The sequence below is a fragment of the Rhagoletis zephyria genome, unplaced genomic scaffold (genome assembly GCF_001687245.7).
Source record: "Rhagoletis zephyria isolate East Lansing unplaced genomic scaffold, Rhagoletis_zephyria_1.1 Rzeph_scaffold_00099, whole genome shotgun sequence".
NCBI lineage: Eukaryota > Metazoa > Arthropoda > Insecta > Diptera > Tephritidae > Rhagoletis > Rhagoletis zephyria.
The window spans coordinates 517,492-537,655 of record NW_016157183.1 but is presented as its reverse complement, the minus strand read 5'-3'; the positions used below and the strand labels follow the sequence as shown (position 1 = coordinate 537,655).

At 38.6% G+C, this 20,164-nt stretch overlaps 1 protein-coding gene across 6 annotated transcripts in view; it reads left to right on the top strand.

Moving 5' to 3' along the window:
* Positions 1–553: 553 nt before the first annotated feature.
* The window catches only part of Dbct (Dihydrolipoamide branched chain transacylase E2), a 229,508-nt gene continuing 209,897 nt past the window's right edge, over positions 554–20,164 (top strand). For 2 of the 6 annotated variants that reach the window (XM_017632734.1, XM_017632728.1), the window contains exons 1-5: positions 5,761–6,079; positions 7,652–7,767; positions 7,832–8,414; positions 8,475–8,873; positions 8,937–9,008. In XM_017632734.1, coding sequence (XP_017488223.1) covers positions 6,011–6,079; positions 7,652–7,767; positions 7,832–8,414; positions 8,475–8,873; positions 8,937–9,008 — 1,239 coding nt within the window. In that variant the 5' untranslated portion in view covers positions 5,761–6,010. Of the gene's footprint in view, positions 584–647; positions 738–5,756; positions 6,080–7,651; positions 7,768–7,831; positions 8,415–8,474; positions 8,874–8,936; positions 9,009–20,164 lie in introns of those variants that run through there. The other 4 variants (XM_017632714.1, XM_017632721.1, XM_017632708.1 and 1 more) reach the window with 4 other exon arrangements.

Sequence of the window (20,164 nt, the reverse complement as noted above, 5' to 3'; positions counted from 1 at the left end):
ACGAACTGTGAACACCCCAACTATTTGGAACGAACTGTGAACACCCCATGTGCTGAAGTCCTTTATGGTGTTAAAGTTTCCAGAGGTGAAATTTTAGGTAGCACACAATTTCTTACACACATGGTTGCTTTTCAGCACTCATGAAAGAAACTTAAGAAATATTTGAAAAAAAAGTTCATATAGTACATTAGTTTTTGAAAGAAATACCATATAATGTATGTACTCTGGTTAATAATATCAAAAAATGTATTAGAACCACCGTTTAATGTAATATTTGATACAAATTAATATTGCTGCCCCGAACGCTCTACGCCTTGCCACTGAATAATAGATTTACTTAAAATTACATCCCTGGTCCTTGTTCTTTCTGGCTGCGTTTCTTTATACATTCCGGATAATCCCATTTCACAGCCGGAATAAACAGAATGCGTTGGAAATATACGTCAACGTTTCATCAGGAACGTTCTAAAGAATTAATAAACAAAAAAGTTTATTCCAAACGTTCAGAATGAATAAAGAAATGCAGCCTCTGTATCGCATCGTGGTGAATTCACATTTCTCAGAAATTTGACAACAAAACAAAGCGAGTATTTTATTTGCTAATTTTTGCGATTTCTATTGTTTAATGTAAATTTATGTCTTTTTAGGATATGTCGAGCCAAAAATTGAGTAATTAGTAATGAAGTAGCAGGCATATTTGGAAAATTATGCCGATAAGCAGGATGGAATTTGGGAAGGTAAGTGCATGGTTGCAGCATATCTATGTATAAAAAGTATTTAATTAAATTGTTTATAGAAATGTTATAAATCGAGTGGCTCATTTACGATGTGCTCCAAACATTTGGCGAACTTTTTTTCGCCTTTTCAACGTGCTAAGTAACAAGTTAAGAGGACTGCCATCACGGCCGGTAAGAAACCGCAAGCAAAGGGCAGACAACCTTCCAGGAAGCTGCCTCCTGTCCCCGAGTCGAAGCTGCAGTTCAGCAAGAGCAGGTCAGCAAATTGCTACCCTGATCAAACGTAAACTAAAGCGCTCTGCTGTGATTGCACTCCGTAAACGTGAAAACTTGGTGCATGCTGAGAAATATCAAACAAGAAAACTCCGTGATGGACGCCTTGAGATGGAGTAGCGCTGTGTGGCAACCACAATATAACCAGTAAACAACCTTCGGTGAATTTGGCGACTGCCTTCCTCGGGGATGAATATGCTAGGGATGAAATTATTGGTATACACGCCTTCCAATCACGCAGGGTTGCTTTTAAGAAACAAAAAATAATTAACTTCAAATAGTTTCAAAAAGTATAGTGTAAAACGAAATTTACTGAATAATTCCACATAAAATGGTATACATAAATGACTCATTTTCTAAACGATTTAAATAAAACGCATTTCATAACCTTTTTTGTGCAAACGGCATTTGCGAATTGATAGAAAAGTACTACGGATTGTAAATTTTTTGTTAACTATGAGGTGAATGAAAACTTTCAACCCGGCCTGACGGTTTTGAAGAGTTTTTTTGTTCTAATTTTATTACTAAGGCGTCTAATAAATGCATGGCTTTTAGTTCTAGTAGAATAAATGTCAGTGAAGATAAGTCTTTTTTTGTATAATGTTTGATTTTAATTGCTCAACTTCTTTTTCACCAGAGCAACTGGCAAGCTGGCAGCTCGCACGTTGTCTAAATTCTCAAGTAACAAAGTCCACAAAAGAATAAATTGCTTGTATTACCATCAATACGCCATGTATAAATTTTAACAATACACAAAAATAGAGATTTCGCACGAGCGTTTGTTTGGTTTTTCAACACCATTTATAATTTTCTTTTAATAAAATCACGATTTGTCAAATGCTTAAATTTATTTAATCTAATAATAATGCAGCACACAACCCTGAAATCTAAGAAAAATTCTGAGGAAGGCCATTAAATAGCAGCACACAACCCCGTGCCTTCCTCAGGAGTGAATATAACTACAACAACAACGACTACTACAACAACAACCCAAAAAGGTTGGTTCTGTCCAAGGCACATTAAACAGGTAGTATCAGTAGAGCAAAAACAACATTTGCGTGTATTTTGTTGTTGCTTCTGGTATCGAAAGTGTCAAAAACTGTTCTGAATTTTTTCTTCTAAATCAAAACGTGCCTGTGAAATACAAAAAAAATATAAAAAATAAAAAAATGAAATTGGAAAAATAAAAATGATGCAACTTTCTTTCCTAGTAAATTTGTTTGCTTCTCAAAGCATTGATCCATCCTTTGCAAGGCCCAGTAATCAGCGGTCGTGCTGCCGAGTTGGGCGAACGTTCCAAAAGCTGCTATTCAATCGCTTGTTTTGTATGGGAAAAGGTTTCACATGCAAATGGATTTTAACAATTCAGAATTTTTGTGAGATAAAATTAAAAATATTTGACATTTTCGAGACCAAATAATTTGAAAATAAATCAAATCAGTGCTCTACTGATACTACCTGTTCAATGTACCTTGGTTCTGTCTATACTGTGGTGGCAAAGAAATGCGGGCAATTCGACGGGCCGGAAAAATCCAAATTGGCTTTTGTGATCCGCATCCGCGGAATCAACAAAGTTGCACAAAAAGTGCGTAGTTTTACAGTTCTGTCTTTGCCACATTAAAACGGTGTGTTCAACAAATTGAGCAAGGCAACCATTAATATGCTACCTATGCCGAACCCTATATGGGGTTATCCAAATCTTAAATCAGTTCGTGAATTGATGTACAAACGTGGAATGGTCAAGCGTGTCCCAATCTCTGCTTTGTGATCGGACGCAAATTTCGCGAAGCGCACGAAATTCAGTGCGTTGATTCACTTCACTTCAAGAAAGCCCCCAACTTCCTGTTGTTATTAAGCTCAACACATCAACCCGAGGCTGGCGCAAGAAGGCCACTCACTACGTTGAGGTTGGTGATTTCGGTAGCCGTGAGGATAAGATCAACAAATTGCTGCACAAGATGGCTTAAAGAAATTGCTGTTTTGTATTTAAGGCGACAATATAATTTGGCACATCTTCAAAAGACGCCCAAGCAAAAAAAAAAAAAAAAATTTTAAATTCCTGAAGTTGCTTTTTCACGGGTCGATTTCTGTCGACTGGAAAATTTACTTAAGATATCGACTAGCCAAAACGCTTACATTTTACGGTTGAATTGCAATTTACACGGGTAGATTTTGGTTAAACGACAAAAATCGACCGTGTCAAGGCAGCTTAAATAACGTTCAAAGTAATCATCCCCTTTGAGATGGGAAATACCAATAACCATTTCATAATTTCGAAAATTATTCCATTTATATTTGTTCTTGCATTTTCCACACCACTTGTGAGGTATGCTTTTACGCGCGTTACCGATTTTTTTTTTTAATGTGCTCGTTTGCCCAGGACGCCTATTTTCACTTGTATCACTTACTGTATGCCGATATTAACTAGCACAATATATAAGAAAATTAAAAGTTGCCTTACATCTAGTAAACTTAAAAAATTGCACATTAAATTCATTTTTCATTATAAAATTAAATTAAATATCACAATTCAGTTGAAGTGTATACATGTGTACATATTTACAAAATGTGGTCTGTTTGCACCCACAGTAAGTTCCCATGAAGCCTAGCCTAAATTCAGAACTGAAAAAAAACGAGCAAATGGGGTCGGAAACTACTAGCCCTAAAAGCATAATGTGGAAAATGTTTGAAGAGCTGCGAAATTGTATTGCAATAATAAAAATAACAGTGCATAAATTGGAAAAATGGTTTTGGTTTTGCTTTATAATTTTTGGGAATATTGGTTCAGATGGAATTTTTTTATTTGTTTGGTTTTTCAGCTCGTTAATGATGCACCCAGGGTTGCATTTACTGTCTATGAAAATACTTCATGAAGCGTTCCAAAATTAGCGCCTAGCAACTAAAAGTTGGTTAAGCTTAAATGAAATAGTTTTTTATTAAATATTTATTCCTGGTATTTAGTAAAAATCATTCATCTCAATACTAATGTATGAAATGAAAGTAAATAAAAATCTACGAATACATTTCATGAATATTTTGTCATAGGGCCATTATTAAATTCAGACATAACTTTGTCGGGCGTTGGTGCTGACGTATATAGAATTAATGCGTTAGAGAGAGATAAATATACAAGCTCAAGCGCTAATTTAGGTATACTTGTATACCTGTTACTCGTCTGGCATATACTCCAACTGCGAAAATAATGACAATTATAATCTATTTAGATGCATATTTTAGGTAAATATTATATCGTCGCCTGGATAAAAGATTGTCACAAGTTACTTTCGGTAACTCACAATTGAAGTTTGGAATGCAATTTCTCAGGAACTAGACTACAGATTTTCTCCAAAGTATCGGAGAATGCTATGTACTAGTTCATGAAATTCTTAAATTGTTTTATCTTTTTAGTTTAGAGTCAACCATTTATGAGTTTAATAAAATTTTGTCGAATACGATATTTGTCAAAAAATTTGCAGTCAGTTTCAATGATATACGCCAAAATGTGATAATAATTTTTATAAATTAACGATACTTTTTACTAATCAGCCTAATCGTGAGTTTCGCCCGAACCAAATTTCGCAGTTTTTTCATCCACCTGTAGTGAATACACGCAAACGAAAAGTAAAAAGTGACCCGGTTCTAGAAAATTAAACTCATGACAAAGCTGAATATGTCGGAAACTAAAGAAGAACAGATAACTCTATTTGAAAGATTTTGATTAGTTTAGTACGACAGCAATACTAACGCAATTTGTACCAAATAACCGAAAACATTTTAGTCAATTACTCGGAAACTAAAGAAGATATCCAAAAACCACAAATTGTCAAAATGACGCTTCCGGCAATTTTCCATCCAAGCGACGATATTTGAATGTTACTCGCATATTTTCGAGCCTGTATGTAAATTTTCGGGAAAAAGGTTAAAAAGTATATTCATCTGCTGAAAAGATATTTTCGCAGATTCACAATTTATTTAAAATAAATCTATCAGCCCTATCTCCAATTCCATGTGAATAAATCTCTCCAGTGCTTAAATAATTTTCACCACAATAAATAGCTGCACAACACCCTAATTGCCGAAAAAGCGTTGCTTGCAACACTAGTCCTTTATGGGGACCAAACTTGGTGAAAAAAATAGTTAAGTTTGTTTACTGGATATACTGAGATGAAAACAAACAAAGAGAACGAAAAAGGCGCGGTGATTGAGTGCGATTAAATTGGTATTCATTATAAAATATACAAAGTGAAACTTGATGACAATTAGCAAAAAAAGTTCATAAAATATGGTTTTCATGATTGAAAGTGTTTTACAATCGCATATCATTACCACGGGTCGATTTTTCAATGCCAACGTTCTGGCCACAAACGTGCACCCACTTTTCACGCAAATTTACGCCTTTGTCAAACCAAACATACGCACAAACTTGTTCCAATCACACAGCACTTCATTTTATATCATAAATATGTAATAAACCAAAATTTAAAATTAAAATCGCTGCAGAAAACACATTCAATCGCTAAAAAATCACTACGAAGAGGTAGAAGACGGTGTAAACAAAACCGAAAAACGCTACGAAAACTTTTTTCTGAAAATCGATTACAAATAGAACGATGGCTGATTAGGTGATCTGTAGTCGTTGATTCATGTGGTATACTGTGGTGGCAACAGTGTAGTAAGCAACACTGAGGGCTCCAATAATCGACACCATTCTGCGTATACAGACTGCGTTTAAGTATACGTTCTGCGTTCTCGACTAATTTCAGCTTGACATCCTACCTATCAATTTTGGTTAAAGCCGAGAACGGCAACCCTGTCACATGTCAAGGAAAGATCTGGCATGCACTGCAGTTTGCTCTGCAACAACAAGCACTTTTGACATATTTTGATAAGAACGTGTTACCAGTTGTTTTATTTTCTTTTTATAGCCCACATTTTCCTATATACATAGTAAAATAAAGTGCTTTAATTTTTTACGTACTGCAGTTAGATACAATTTTCAAATGTCTTCCATATTCCTAAAAAATGGTGCAGCGGCGATGATAAAGTATTCGTTAAAAATTTGCTGGAAAGTAGGTGTTGCTAAATATCTGATTATCATTTTTACGCTATTTATCATCTGTTTTAAGTACAAAGTATAGAAGTTATTATAATTCAAGTAGCGCTAGTTTTTTTTCAAGCTCCGGAGATGCATACCCCACTAATAATGAAGATATAAACAATTAAACTTATCGGTCTAAAACACTGACAGCTCATTTTTGGTATTGTATTCACATTTCTGCTGTGCTGTAAAGTTTAGACCGGAAAATTTTATATCCAGCAAACGTTTCAGAAATCAGGTATACGATTTTTTTTTTTAATATCCTTTCATAAATTAAAAGGACTAGTTGTGAAAAAGTGTTCTAACATAAAAAGTTACATACCTATACGTTTTTACTGAAGGCGTTTTCTTTTCTACCGAAAAATGATGCCTTCTCAGTGCCCTCTACGCACAAATACTAAGAAAAGAAATTTGACTTTTTTAATGGTATTGCAATAAGTGAAAATGCTCTTGTGCATTGGTACTCGACCCTGCCTAAGTCGGCTTGGCACTTAATCGTTGTCGTCAAGCTCAAATAACGGGAGACCCAGGAAGCTTGCGGCTTCTATTAGGTGTGTTCATAGGGCATGTTCTTGACTTCGCACCACGCTAGATTAGACGAGGAACTATGAGAGCCCTTGTGGTGCTGCTCGGTCGCTAGTCCCTACTGCGACGCCGCCCACTACCACAACAGCACACAATAAATGGCGGGCAGGTATCACACTTCATTGCCGCCCCACATCCCAATCAGTCTTCTTAGTAAGATGTTACTCCATGTCTCGTAATACAAGCTGATTGAAACACGAAAATACATACCTTTGTAAGTAATTTGCATATCACTAGCTTACAGGAGAAATAAAACTCGTGATTAATGAAAATTTAATCATGAAAAACCGTATAGCTATTTTCTCCAAGAATTTCTCAAAACTTTGAATACAACATTTTGGCTGTTTTTACCAAAGCAAAACTCCGTATTATTAAAAGATTTCTTAATGTTTTGGCCTTATCGGGTTTTCGTTGCTTTATTTGGAATTAGAAAATTTTCCTTTCATTGAATATAAACGAGAATAAATAAAATAACTAGTAATTTTTAGCAAAAAAAAAACCGACTTCAACTCCCATATAAAAAAAATATATATATATATATATATCTCATGATCCGCTGATCGGATCTTAACCAGATTAGTATGGGACCACCTCTGAGACACTACCTTTCCGATGCAAAAAGAATTATAGAAGAAATCGGTAATGCGGTAACATACATAAAAAAAAAAAAAAAAAAATATTCCGACGAACTGATAACCTCCTCCTTTTTTGGAAGTCGGTTAATAAGTACCTTTATACTTTTCAAAACAATGAATTTTTATCCTAATATCATATTATTACATACATATATGCAAAATATGGGTTTTCATAAAAAGTGGACTTAGCAACTTTTCCTCTAAGCTAGCGATATGAGGAACAATTGTTGGGTTCCTTATGCTTGGTATTCATCTGTACACATAAACCTGGCTATATGTGAACTTAAGTTCGTTTTATTTATTATTAATTGTTTTCCTTCCAGTCTCCGAATGCGGCTCAAATACGCTATCTGAACTTAACACCATGCTTACAAAAATTAGTAACATTTAGACTTAGCGACATTGGTGAAGGAATTCGTGAAGTTACTGTGAAGGAATGGTAAGCCATAGTAATTTTTCGTTTCATTGTATAGATTATTCGAAACTTAATATTTTACTTTCAGGTTTGTCAAGGTCGGTGACTCTGTAGAACAATTCGACGAAATTTGCGAAGTGCAATCGGATAAAGCATCTGTTACAATTACTAGTCGTTACGATGGCAAAATCGTGAAACTCTATCATCCAGTAGATGATGTCGCTCATGTAGGCAAACCGTTGTTAGACTTCGAAGTTGAAGAAGATGATGATTCTGATTCAGAATCAAGCGCCGATTCAGGTTCCAGTGCTAGCGATCATAAATCTTTCCAATCATCTACTGGAAAAGTCGCAAGCGATGAGGACGTAGCACGCCATATAACACTTGCAACGCCAGCAGTCCGTCGTCTGGCTATGGAAAATAAAGTAGACCTCTCAAAAGTACCGCCTACAGGTAAACAAGGACGTGTGCTTAAAGGAGATGTACTCGAATATCTGGGACATTTGCCAGCTGGCACCAATATACAACATCCAACAATTGCAGCCAAAATTGAGGAGATCAAATTTTTAGAAACAAAGTCCGTGCCAAAATCTACACCTGCTGTTCCTTATCGTGTTGAGCCACTGAAAGGTGTGCCTAAAGCGATGCTCAAGACCATGTCAGCATCGTTGGTATGCATTTTTGAGCAAACCTATAGAAATCAAAGACTTTTTATCTTGTATAAATTTCAGAAAATTCCTCACTTTGCCTATAGTGATGAGGTTAACATGACAAAGCTTATTGATTTCCGGGATCAATTAAAAAGTGCGGCGAGCGATCGAGGCATACCTAAACTCACCTTCATGCCCTTTTGTATCAAGGCTGCATCTATTGCACTCTCAAAGTTCCCTATTCTAAACAGTTCGCTAGATATTGATAAGGAGGCAGTTATTTACAAAGCGTCTCACAATATCAGCGTAGCTATAGACTCTCCTCAGGGCCTAATAGTGCCCAATATCAAGAACTGCGAGAGTAAAAATATTCTAGAAATCGCATTACATTTGAATGAACTGGTTGAAAGAGGTCGCAAAAATGCATTGACACCGCAAGACTTTGCTGATGGTACCTTTTCACTTTCGAACATTGGTGTGGTAAGTTGCAGACGAAGAATTAAATGAATTTGAATATAACGAATTTGCGTAAAAATATTTCAGTTTGGCGGTACTTATACTCACCCTTGCATTATGGCGCCTCAAGTGGCCATTGGTGCTATGGGACGAACAAAGGTAAATTTATGATTTTTAAATGAACTTAAAAAAGGGAAATGTTTAGTAGCTGACCCATCGTAATTGAGGTGGGGGCGGAGGGGCGGGCCCCTCCCCCCACTAGAAAGGGGACAGTCCCCACTTTCTAAAAAGGCGTACCCCCCTTGGGCTCCTCCCACAGGCCCCTAGGGAACCGTTTGAAAAAGGGGAAAAACGGAATTTCTTAGGCAAACTGAGCAGTTTGAAGTGGAATATAACCCAACTTACAGAAACCGTGGGATTTTTAATAAAAGAAATTATGCCAAATTAGATATCGGGCGATTTTGAATAAAGAATAAAAAAGTTAATTAAAAATAGAAAAAACAAGTTTTTATAAAAAAAATGTTCTTTTTAACAAATGTATTTTTTCGTAGAATTCCTTTCAGCGTAGGCGGCCTTCGGCCGCCCTTAGGGATTATAACCCTCACAAAGAAGAATTCTCTTTCTGTTTTGCGAAGAAAAGGAGCTGAACACCTTTCGCAGAGAAAACCTTTCTGCGTAGGCGGCCTTCGGCCGCCCTTAGGGATTATAACCCTCACAAAGAAGAATTCTCTTTCTGTTTTGCGAAGAAAAGGAGCTGAACACCTTTCGCAGAGAAAACCTTTCTGCGTAGGCGGCCTTCGGCTTGTTTACCACCAACTTCTAGCGGTTGGTTAACTGGTTGACCGCTAAATCAATGCGTGTGTAGGGCCTTTTAGAATTCTATTCGCAAAGCCTTAAGGTGCTGTTAAACGTGATAGCGCATTTTCTACCAGTTTGCTATCAAAAATTGAAATCGAAAGTCCACTTTCCCGTGTAAACAGCCAGAAAGTCCGTTTTGCAGATTTGCAGGCATCACTTTTTTTTTTTTTGATTTTGATAAGTTGCCTGATTTTCACCACCGCCAGGCTTCGCGGCTTGCGTTTTGGTACGAATGCCGTCGAATTTTTTTTTATGCGTCACCCGAAATTGGCTTGCGTGCGTTTCCATTGGATTTCCATCCCTATTCTGTAATCCGTCGTAGTTTCGATTTCCGAATCCGACGTAGCTGTCATTTTTATGTATTTGTCGGAAATTTTGTACGAATAGCAACTAGTGTCGGAGCGAAGCAAATTGTTATTAAATATCAATAAAATTAAGTGTGTAAACGCAAAAGTATGTACATATGTATGTAAGTTGATGTGTGAATAGAAACAAAAATTATTATTAAATGTTTACAAAATTAACAGATCGAAGATCACAATACGAAAAACTGGTGGAATGCATGACCGAAAGGCCGGACATTGGTCGAGGCTTTGTAAAAGGAGCTAAAGAGGATGTGGTAGAATGTTGGGAAAGCGTTCCAAGAATTAAAGCGGCACAATATCTAGTGAAATGGAGGCCCTTAAAAGGAGAGAGCCTACATTTTATCATTTAAGCTAAATGGATCAGAACAATCTCCTAGCAATCTCCTTTGTATATTAATGCAACTGTTAGCTGTTCTTCCTTCTGGAACAAAAGTGCACCGGCCACTGAATCCTTTGTATTCTACTTAGTTAAGGAAAAGTCTTTTCAAGTAATGATTAAACAATTTTTTTTTTTAATTTCACTATTCACTTGCGATTATATTTATTTTGATTTGTTTCTGTCAAAGCAGCTGATTAAGAACTTCGCATTTCACTATTTTAGTTGGCAATGCGGTTGATATTTATGATCGTATTACAGCATACCAATTTTCGAATTTTCGGAATGGAGCTACGAATTCGTAACTACGAACTTTCGGATTACAGCATACGGGTGTTCAAAAATTGGAAATTGAGTTAGCTTCATACGCACGTCGTTCAATTTCGGTTGATCCCATACAAGTTGCATGTGCATGAGAAAGTTGCATGTGCATGAGAAAGTTTAGACAATAAATTGGCTGCGAGCGTGAATATTAATTAGGTTAACCTCTAATTCCTCTGCTTTTAATATATATCTCTTTATATGTTATATTCCACTGGTATGGTAATACCGCTGAGGGACAGAACTACGTGCAAAAGTTTCTGCTTGTATTTGTATCATGCGTATTATTATTTATCAATTATGTATGTGGGTTTCTGGGCCCTTCCGTTCCAATAAAAGCACTCTCTTTTCGTATCAAATTAAGTTTCTTCTTCTTTTTTGGCGCTGTAACCGCCTAAGCGATTTTGGCCGAGTTCAGCAAAGCACGCCAGTCGTTTCTCCTCTGTGCCAACTGACGCCAATTGGAAACGCCAAGTGAAGCCAAGTCCTTCTCCACCTGATCTTTCCATCGCAGTGGGGGCCTCCCTCTTCCTCTGCTACCACCAGCGGGTTCCGAGTTGAATACTTTCAGAGCTGGAGCGTCGGTGTCCATTCGAACGACATGACCAAGCCAGCGGAGCCGCTGTATTTTAATTCGCTGCACTATGTCCATGTCGTTGTAAAGCTCATACAGCTCATCGTTCCATCGTCTGCGGTACTCGCCGTCGCCAACGCGTAAAGGCCCGTAAATCTTCCGCAAAATCTTTCTCTCAAACACTCCAAGAGCCGCCTCATCGGATGTTGTCATTGTCCATGCTTCTGCGCCATATACCAGCACGGGCATGATGAGTGACTTATAGAGCGTGGTTTTCGTACGTCGAGAGAGGACTTTACTCCTGAATTGCCTACTCAGTCCAAAGTAGCACTTGTTGGCAAGAGTGATTCTACGTTGGATTTCAATGCTGACATTATTATCGGTGTTAATGCTGGTTCCCAAGTAAACGAAATTCTCTACTTTCTCGAAATTGTAACTGTCAACAGTGACGTGGGTGCCAAGGCGCGAATGTGCTGACTGTTTGTTTGATGACAGGAGATACTTCGTCTTGTCCTCGTTTACCACCAGACCCATGCGCTTTGCTTCCCTATCCAACTTGGAAAAGGCAGAACAGACTTCGCGGTTTTTGTTACCGATGATGTCGATGTCATCGGCATAAGCCAGCAATTGCACGCTCTTGTAGTAAATTGTTCCTGAGCGGTTCAGTTCTGCAGCTCTTATTATCTTCTCCAACATCAGATTAAAGAAGTCACATGAAAGGGAGTCGCCCTGTCTGAAACCCCGTTTTGTGGCGAACGGCTCGGAGAGGTCTTTTCCAATTCTGACGGAGCTGGTGGTATTGCTCAACGTCATTTTACACAGCCGTATGAGTTTTGAGGGGATGCCAAATTCAGACATAGCGGCGTATAGGCAACTCCTTTTAGTGCTGTCAAAAGCGGCTTTAAAGTCGACAAATAGGTGGTGAGTGTCGATCCTTTTCTCGCGGGTCTTTTCCAAGATTTGGCGTATTGTGAATACCTGGTCTATGGTGGATTTGCCAGGTCTAAAGCCACACTGATAAGGCCCAATCAGTTCATTGACGGTGGGCTTCAGTCTTTCACACAATACGCTCGATAAGACCTTGTAACCTATGCTTAGAAGGCTGATCCCGCGGTAGTTGGCGCGAATGGCGGGGTCACCTTTCTTGTGGATTGGGCAGAGCACACTTAAATTCCAGTCGTCGGGCATGCGTTCATCTGACCATATTCTGCACAAGAGTTGATGCATGCACCTTATCAACTCCTCGCCGCCGTACTTGAATAGCTCAGCTGGCAGGCTGTCAGCTCCAGCGGCTTTGTTGTTTTTCAGCCGCGTTATTGCTATACGTACCTCGTCATAGTCAGGCGGTGGAACGTCGACTCCGTCATCATCGACTGCGGGCTCGGGTTCTTCTTCTCCACAACTTTCCGTGCTGCTACCATTTAGTAGGGCGGAAAAGTGTTCCCTCCATAATTTAAGTACGCTCTGGACATCAGTTACTAGGTCGCCATTATTGTTCTTACAGGAGTGCGCCCCGGTCTTTAAACCTTCCGTAAGTCGCCTAACTCTCTGGTAAAATTTTCGGGCATTCCTCCTGTCGGCCAGCATTTCAAGCTCTTCGCACTCACGTATTTCTGCCTCTCTCTTCTTGTTGCGGCAAATACGTCTCGCTTCCCTCTTCAGATCCCTATAGCGGTCCCACATAGCGCGCGTTGCGCCCGATCGCAGCGTGGCCCTGTAGGCGGCATCTTTTTTCTCTGCAGCTTCCTGACACTCCTCATCGTACCAGTTGTTCTTTCGGGCTCGCTGAAATCCGACTACTTCTTCGGCGGCGGTACTTAATGAGCGGGAAATGTGGTTCCACTGCTCGCATATGTCGGTTTGTTGAAGAGTGCTCTCTGAGAGCAGGTGTGAGAGTCGAGTAGCGAAAGCGCTGGCTGTCTGTTGTGATTGCAGCTTTTCGACGTTAAGCTTTCCTTGCATATTTGGGCGCACATTTTTTGCTGCACAGAGGCGGGTGCGTATCTTGGCTGCAACAAGATAGTGGTCCGAGTCGATGTTTGGGCCTCGGAGTGTGCGTACGTCTAAAACACTGGAAGCGTGCCTTCCGTCTATCACAACATGATCGATTTGGTTTCTCGTTTTTCGATCCGGAGACAGCCAGGTAGCTTGATGGATCTTTTTATGCTTGAACCTAGTACTGCATACTACCATGTTTCGGGCCCCGGCGAAGTCGATCAGCCTCAATCCGTTGTCGGACGTTTCGTCGTGGAGGCTGAATTTTCCGACGGTGGTTCCAAAGATCCCTTCTTTGCCCACCCTGGCATTGAAGTCGCCAAGCACGATTTTGATATCATGACGGGGGCAGCGCTCGTACGTGCGCTCCAAGCGCTCATAGAAGAGATCCTTGGATGCCTCATCCTTCTCTTCCGTCGGGGCATGGGCGCAGATGAGCGAGATGTTGAAGAATCTCGCTTTGATGCGGATTGTGGCTAGACGCTCGTCCACCGGGGTGAACGACAGTACTCGGCGACGGAGTCTCTCTCCCACCACAAATCCAACTCCGAATTTGCGCTCCTTTACATGGCAGCTGTAGTAGACGTCGCAAGGCCCCAGACATTGTTTGCCTTGCCCCGTCCAACGCATTTCTTGGATGGCGGTGATGTCAGCTTTTGTCCTTACGAGGACATCAACCAGCCGGGCAGAGGCACCTTCCCCATTAAGGGTCCGGACATTCCAGGTGCATGCCCTCAAATCGTAGTCCTTTAAACATTTGCCGTGGTCGTCATCATAAGGGGGGGTCTCATCCGAGGCTTTGCCTTGCTTCTTCACTGGAAGTGGTTTTTACGTGGCGGGTCCCAAGCCCAGCGCACAACCCATTGCTGGGACGGGGGTGGTTTCGCAACCAAATACACGTTTATATAGCGAGCCGCTTGCTCCAAGCAGACACCCGCTTGCAGCCGCACCTACTGGTGAACAGACGCTGCAGACTTCAGTGAGCCCTTAAACCGAATAAGTCAGAGTGGCCCCACCGAAGCTCCCTCTCTTTCTGCAGTGACCCAAGGCTCCATTCGGATTGGTTACCGCATCTCGCACATGGGTTTCTCACGTTGCCCAGAGTGCGCGAACGAGGACGCAAGTGTCGGGATTGAGTATAGCCATGCAACTGTAACTGCATACCCAGCGCAATGACTATACCCCATTCCACTCCAAATTAAGTTTACTTTAAGTTTTATTTAATAGTTTTAAGTTCTAATTACATATGTTTTACTTTGAGGTTTTAGTTGCACACTTTTCTTTAGTAGTGTTTAAGTACACGTACACTTGCTTGACTTTAAAGTTTTGGTTACAAACTTTATTTCTTAGTCTTTAAATTGCAACATTCGTTTTACTTTCAAATTTAGTCTTTAAAATGCGCAATTACATTCGTATCATTTTTAGTTACACAATCTTTTTTTTTTTTTTTTGGGGGGGTTTTGGGTAGGTTGGCCGGTTTATATAAACCACCACCAGGTTATTCCTCTAATTTCAAACTATATATCTTAGTATGTTGTTCCTCCAATGGTAAACTTATTGTGTTTTGATGGCAGGGCACTAATATGTCCTCATATCGCCAGGTTATTCCTCCAATTTGATTATTTATTAATTATTCGTCAAATTATAATTTTTGGTTATGGCTAAAAAATTTTCAGTAACGTTATGTTAGAGCTGCCAGATATCTCTGTTGCCAAACCGGGACACTTAAGGGTGGGAAAGGCCTCTCGCTCCCTTCCCTTTCGTTTCGACAAAAATTACGTACGAAAGGATGTAATAAAATTTTACGTTTGTTCCACAAACTACTTATAGAAAAACTCGAGCAAAGTTCAAACTGTCAGCGTATATCAAATAAACTCTAAAACTTACTTGTGAAACGCGTATGTGTAACTCGAAGTGGCTTCGAGTAGCTTGTGGAACAAACCTTTTATTTTGACAAACAAAACCAAAAACATAAAAACATGAGATCATGAGATCATTACAACGTACACCAGCAACAAAACAATTTATCACAACTAAAGCACAGAGAATTTTTCACAATGCATGTACCTTTTTTGTCCTTATAAAAATACAGTTTATACTAAATACATCAGAAAAGATAAAAAAAAATTTCTAAACTTTGTGCAAAACTCGGGAAAATGCAATAAATTTGCTTACAAATTCGCCACTTTCTATTCAGACTTTGTTATAAAAATTTTGAAAATGAAGTTTTGCAGCCCATAAAAATTTAGTTGATTTTTGGTATTGTTTTTACTGAGAGTTTCTTCCATACAAACTATGTTCGAAATTTTTTTGTATGTGGAAGACCCTGGCAGCAAAAAATAAATAATTGCAAAAAATCAACGAAATTTTCTGGTAACTTCAGACTTGCACTTTACTAATGGCTCAAAGGCTACATTTTCAAAATTTTTCTAAAAGATCCGATTAGAAATTGTGATCTGATGAAAGAGTCTCCGAGTCAATAATTTTGTACGGCACGGTACTTATAAGTAATCTATGTTTCACGAAAGAAAAAAAATTAAATACAAGGTAACATTAAAATATCAGTCATTTGTTTCGTTGCTGTGAACTTGTTTCAAAACTTCTGGCTTTTGCTTAATATAATTGTAAAACACTGTGCATGTCATTTTAACGTATTTAGGTACATACTTATATTAATCATCAACTATTGCTTGTGCAAAACGTGCAAAATTTAAAAATATTCGCATATGAAAGAGCACCAACCCAACTCCTATAAATCATTAGTATTTAGTATAGAAATATTCAATTCAAATAATAATAATAGGAGTGTACTCGTACGCCCAACTATCTAAAGTTTTAGAAAACTTTTACTGGTTTTGCGTTCTCGTACCCAAAAAACTTGCAAAGTAGGGGAAATTGAGAGAGCGAAATGTGAAAGAGAGCTGCAAATTTCTGCTGGAAAAATTTTTCCCAGCTAAAACTTGCAAGCGAGAAAATCAGCTGATCACAAACACATGTTTGTAAATAAACAAAAGAAAGTATGGCCTTTTTGAGTTATTTATTGCAAATTTTATTATTAATGCTAGTATATAACTAAAAAGTGCTTAAATTTAATAAGCACAACGTTTGTTGAGTTTATTTTTCGTTAATTTGCTATTAATCTCCAGTTTGTTTACTTTAGTGCGTGCTGACTATGGTTGCCGTATGACATTTTTCGTTTGTACCATAAATTTCCTTTAAATATACCAAAATAGAGTTAAATGAAGCATGCTGAAATGTTTTTTTGCTGAAGTTATCGGTTTTGGTAGGTTGATTGTTGAAATGAAAATTTTATAATTTTAAACCTACTCTATTACATTATTTTGGATCAAAGATGGGTGTTTGGAGGAGATACTCTTGTTTTTAATGCGTCACCATGTGATATCAGAAATAATTATGAGAAAAATAACTTATGCATTCCGATATAATTAATTCGTATTTTAAAAAGGTTTTTCTTATCCAAAACTACTAAATTGTATAAAATGCCAAATCGGGGGAAAATGCACCAAGCAGAAAATAAATTGCCAAATTAATCACCAGTGGCAACTGTGCAAGTGATCAGCAGTTTCGAAGGTTGCAAGTTTTTGCAAATTTTGCGTTCTCGTACTTCTGTTGATATTTCGTCTCTTTGAGAGCGAATGCTGCTAAATTCTCAGAACTTTTTCTGCTGGAGAATTTTGTCCTCTCAATACGAGTACACACCTAATAATAATAATAGATTGGCGCTTACACATATGTTAGTGTTTGGCCGAGCTTCTCCTCCGACTTGTGGCGTGCGCCTTGATGTTGTCACACAAATCGGAGGGACCTACAGTTTTACGCTGACTCCGAACGGCGATTGTATTTCAATGAGAAGCTGTTTTTCATGGCAGAAATACACTCGGAGGTTTGCCATTGCCTGCCGAGGGACGACCGCTGTTAAGAAAAAACCTTTTTCTATATTTCTTGGGATGTTGCTTTGACCAGGGCTTGAACCCAGGTGCTGATGTGTGAAAGCGCGCACTGCTTACCACTACACCACAGCGGCCGACACAAATACGCCAACATTAAAATGAAGCGCTTTGCACTTAAAAGCTCAGTTAGTCTAGACTTAATTTCCGTAACGTTACTTAACTAAATATTTCGGCCAACCTGTTATATGAGAAACTGTGTTGGCGGTTAGTTAAAACTTAACTTAGCGTAAGAAACTTAAGAACCTGTAGATTTTAGGTTCTTAAGTTACGGTCTTACGGAAATTGAGAGCGGTGAGAGAATCAGGCTTGCCAGACTCTCGTTTTTGTATTTCTTAAAAATAAATGAAAGCAAACATTGTTGTTTGCATGAATTTTTTTGATGTGGCATTTAAGGCGGCGAACTGTTAAACAGCTGAAAAAGAAAATACAAAAACAAAATATTTCCGCTCTTGGCTTAAGTTGACGTGTTGAGTAATCATTGATGATTTCTTACGGTAAGTTAAATTAAGTTAAGTCTAGACTAACTGAGCTTTTACGGACGCTTTTTCATAATTAAGTTAAAAAAAAATATTTAAGTTCCATGCTGCCTGTAATGGGATTTGAACCCTGACGCTCTGGAAATTAGCAAATTATGGCAAGCATCTTCGTGCACTCAGCTACAGCCAGACATGTAAATGTGCATTCAAATGTTCAGTTTGATTCAACATCACGTGTTCGTGGTGTTTTTAAATACGAACATTTTAAAACGATAATCAATAAAAAATATTCATGTTTACTATGCGTTATTTCCCCCAGTAAATTCATAAAATTTTTCTTAATATTACAACGCGTTTATTCTCAGTGTAGTAATTTTTATACAAAATTTGTGCAATCAAATCGAAAACCGGGACACTTAAACGAAACCCGGGACATTTTAAGGTTGGACCGGGACACCGGGACAAATAGTCTAAAACCCGGACATGTCCGGGAAAACCGGGACGTCTGGCAGCCCTACGTTATGTGGAACAATTATGCATGCAACTTTTTATTTCACAGTTACTTTGTTCATACGATAGTACCGTATCAAAGGTACGTTTAGAAATTTTCATTTAATTTTAATTTCAACTCTCTTTATGTCAGCATCTATTACATTACTTATGTAATTAATATATTAAATGTACCCCCTTATTCTAGAACCCGAATTTTCGTAATTCGTAATTCGTAACTACGCTACGAAAAACGAAAAATCCACATGCTGCAACCCTTGCGGAAACATATGCAGCATTGCCAGCTATCCGTTGTTTTTCGAAGATACCTGAATGAAGGAAAACAAAGTGGACAGGAATTAAAAAAACACTCATCATTTGCTTGTTTATTGTAAAATTGGTTAATTTTACATATTTTGAGGAAAATTATAGATTCTGAAGTATTTGCAATTATAGCAGCAGAGTAAGCGGGCGCTACGGCAATGAATTCACAAAGGTATGCGGAGTTGTCGGGCATAGTAACCATGGGCGCATCTATGTCAGCTTCTGGTTGAATTGTTGAACCACAAGCCAGAACTCCTCCTATGCCTGAAGCTCTGGTTCTCAATCCAGTTAATGCAATAACAGCTTCTTCCAAGCCATTGAAAACATGCATTTTGTTAGGTCCACCACCTGTTGCGCTTGCTTCTGCCTTCGGCCGCGCTTAGGGATTATAACCCTTACTAAGTAGAATTCTCCTTTCTGTGTTGCGGGGAAGAGGGGCTTCCGCATGTCAAAGGTATACAACATTTCTTGTGCATATCACTCCGGCTACGCCGTCCAAAAAAAGTGCATAGTGCAAACCGAGTTAATTAATAAGTTAGTGGTAGGAAATTTGAAACATTTATCTTAAATAAAATGTGAATCCTTTGATTACACGTTTATTGTTGAAGTTTTTGGATTCGGGTTATGCTTTTGGACACAACTGAAAATCGTTGAACATTAACTAAACCGGACCCAAGTTTCTCGATAAGGGGCAAAAATATTCTTTTTTGCTCGTTTATATAAAGCAGTGGATAAAAATATACGTACTTATATGCGAAAGGCAAATTTATCTGTTTAAGTGAACACCACCAATATTTCTTGCAAACACGCATCGATTTACATCTTTTATTTCGCCTCCGACACGCAATTGTTTTCGTACAAAATTACGCAAAAAAGCTTACTCGTTCGTTTTTAGGCATGCCATTGTTACGAATTTCGAAAGTTCGAAAATGACATAACCGCCTCCGAGCAAACTAAGCAGCCGCCATTTAATTTGGCAAACAAAAGTTTGTCTGCATAACACCGACCTAACACAGACGAACGAGAGCACAAAGCGTTTTGCCCGAGCACGAGCAACTCGGTGCCCCTCTCCTTTCCTCGTCACGCTCTCTCCTACAAACGACGAGTTGCGGCAACAAAAATCGCCGTGTGTAAATGGGCACTTAAACATTTTGTTGAGTATGGGAACGATTTCTGGGCTATTTTGGGCACCCGCGGCATCCCGCGTTGCGTACGGGAAAGAACCTACTGTGACCGCTACCACCAAACGATACGGACGTGCCGCTGTAAAATTCGGTCGTTAAACCAAGTGCCGTACAATTTTATTAAATTGAACTAAAGAACTTTTAAAACTAAAGATTGTGTAAGAGTTCAAGATGGCTCCTCGCGAGTATGGTCGTGCTGACCTGTCGAGTTTTGTTAAAGCAAATTTCTGATTTAGTTACACATAAAAATGAAGTCGGTTCATTAAATAAAAAATTAAGTTTTAAAACAAGAGAAAATGATACTACCACCCCTATTCTGCAACTCTTTCGTATTCGGATTTTGCTACGAATCGTAGAAATAGTATGCTGCAATCCGAATCGC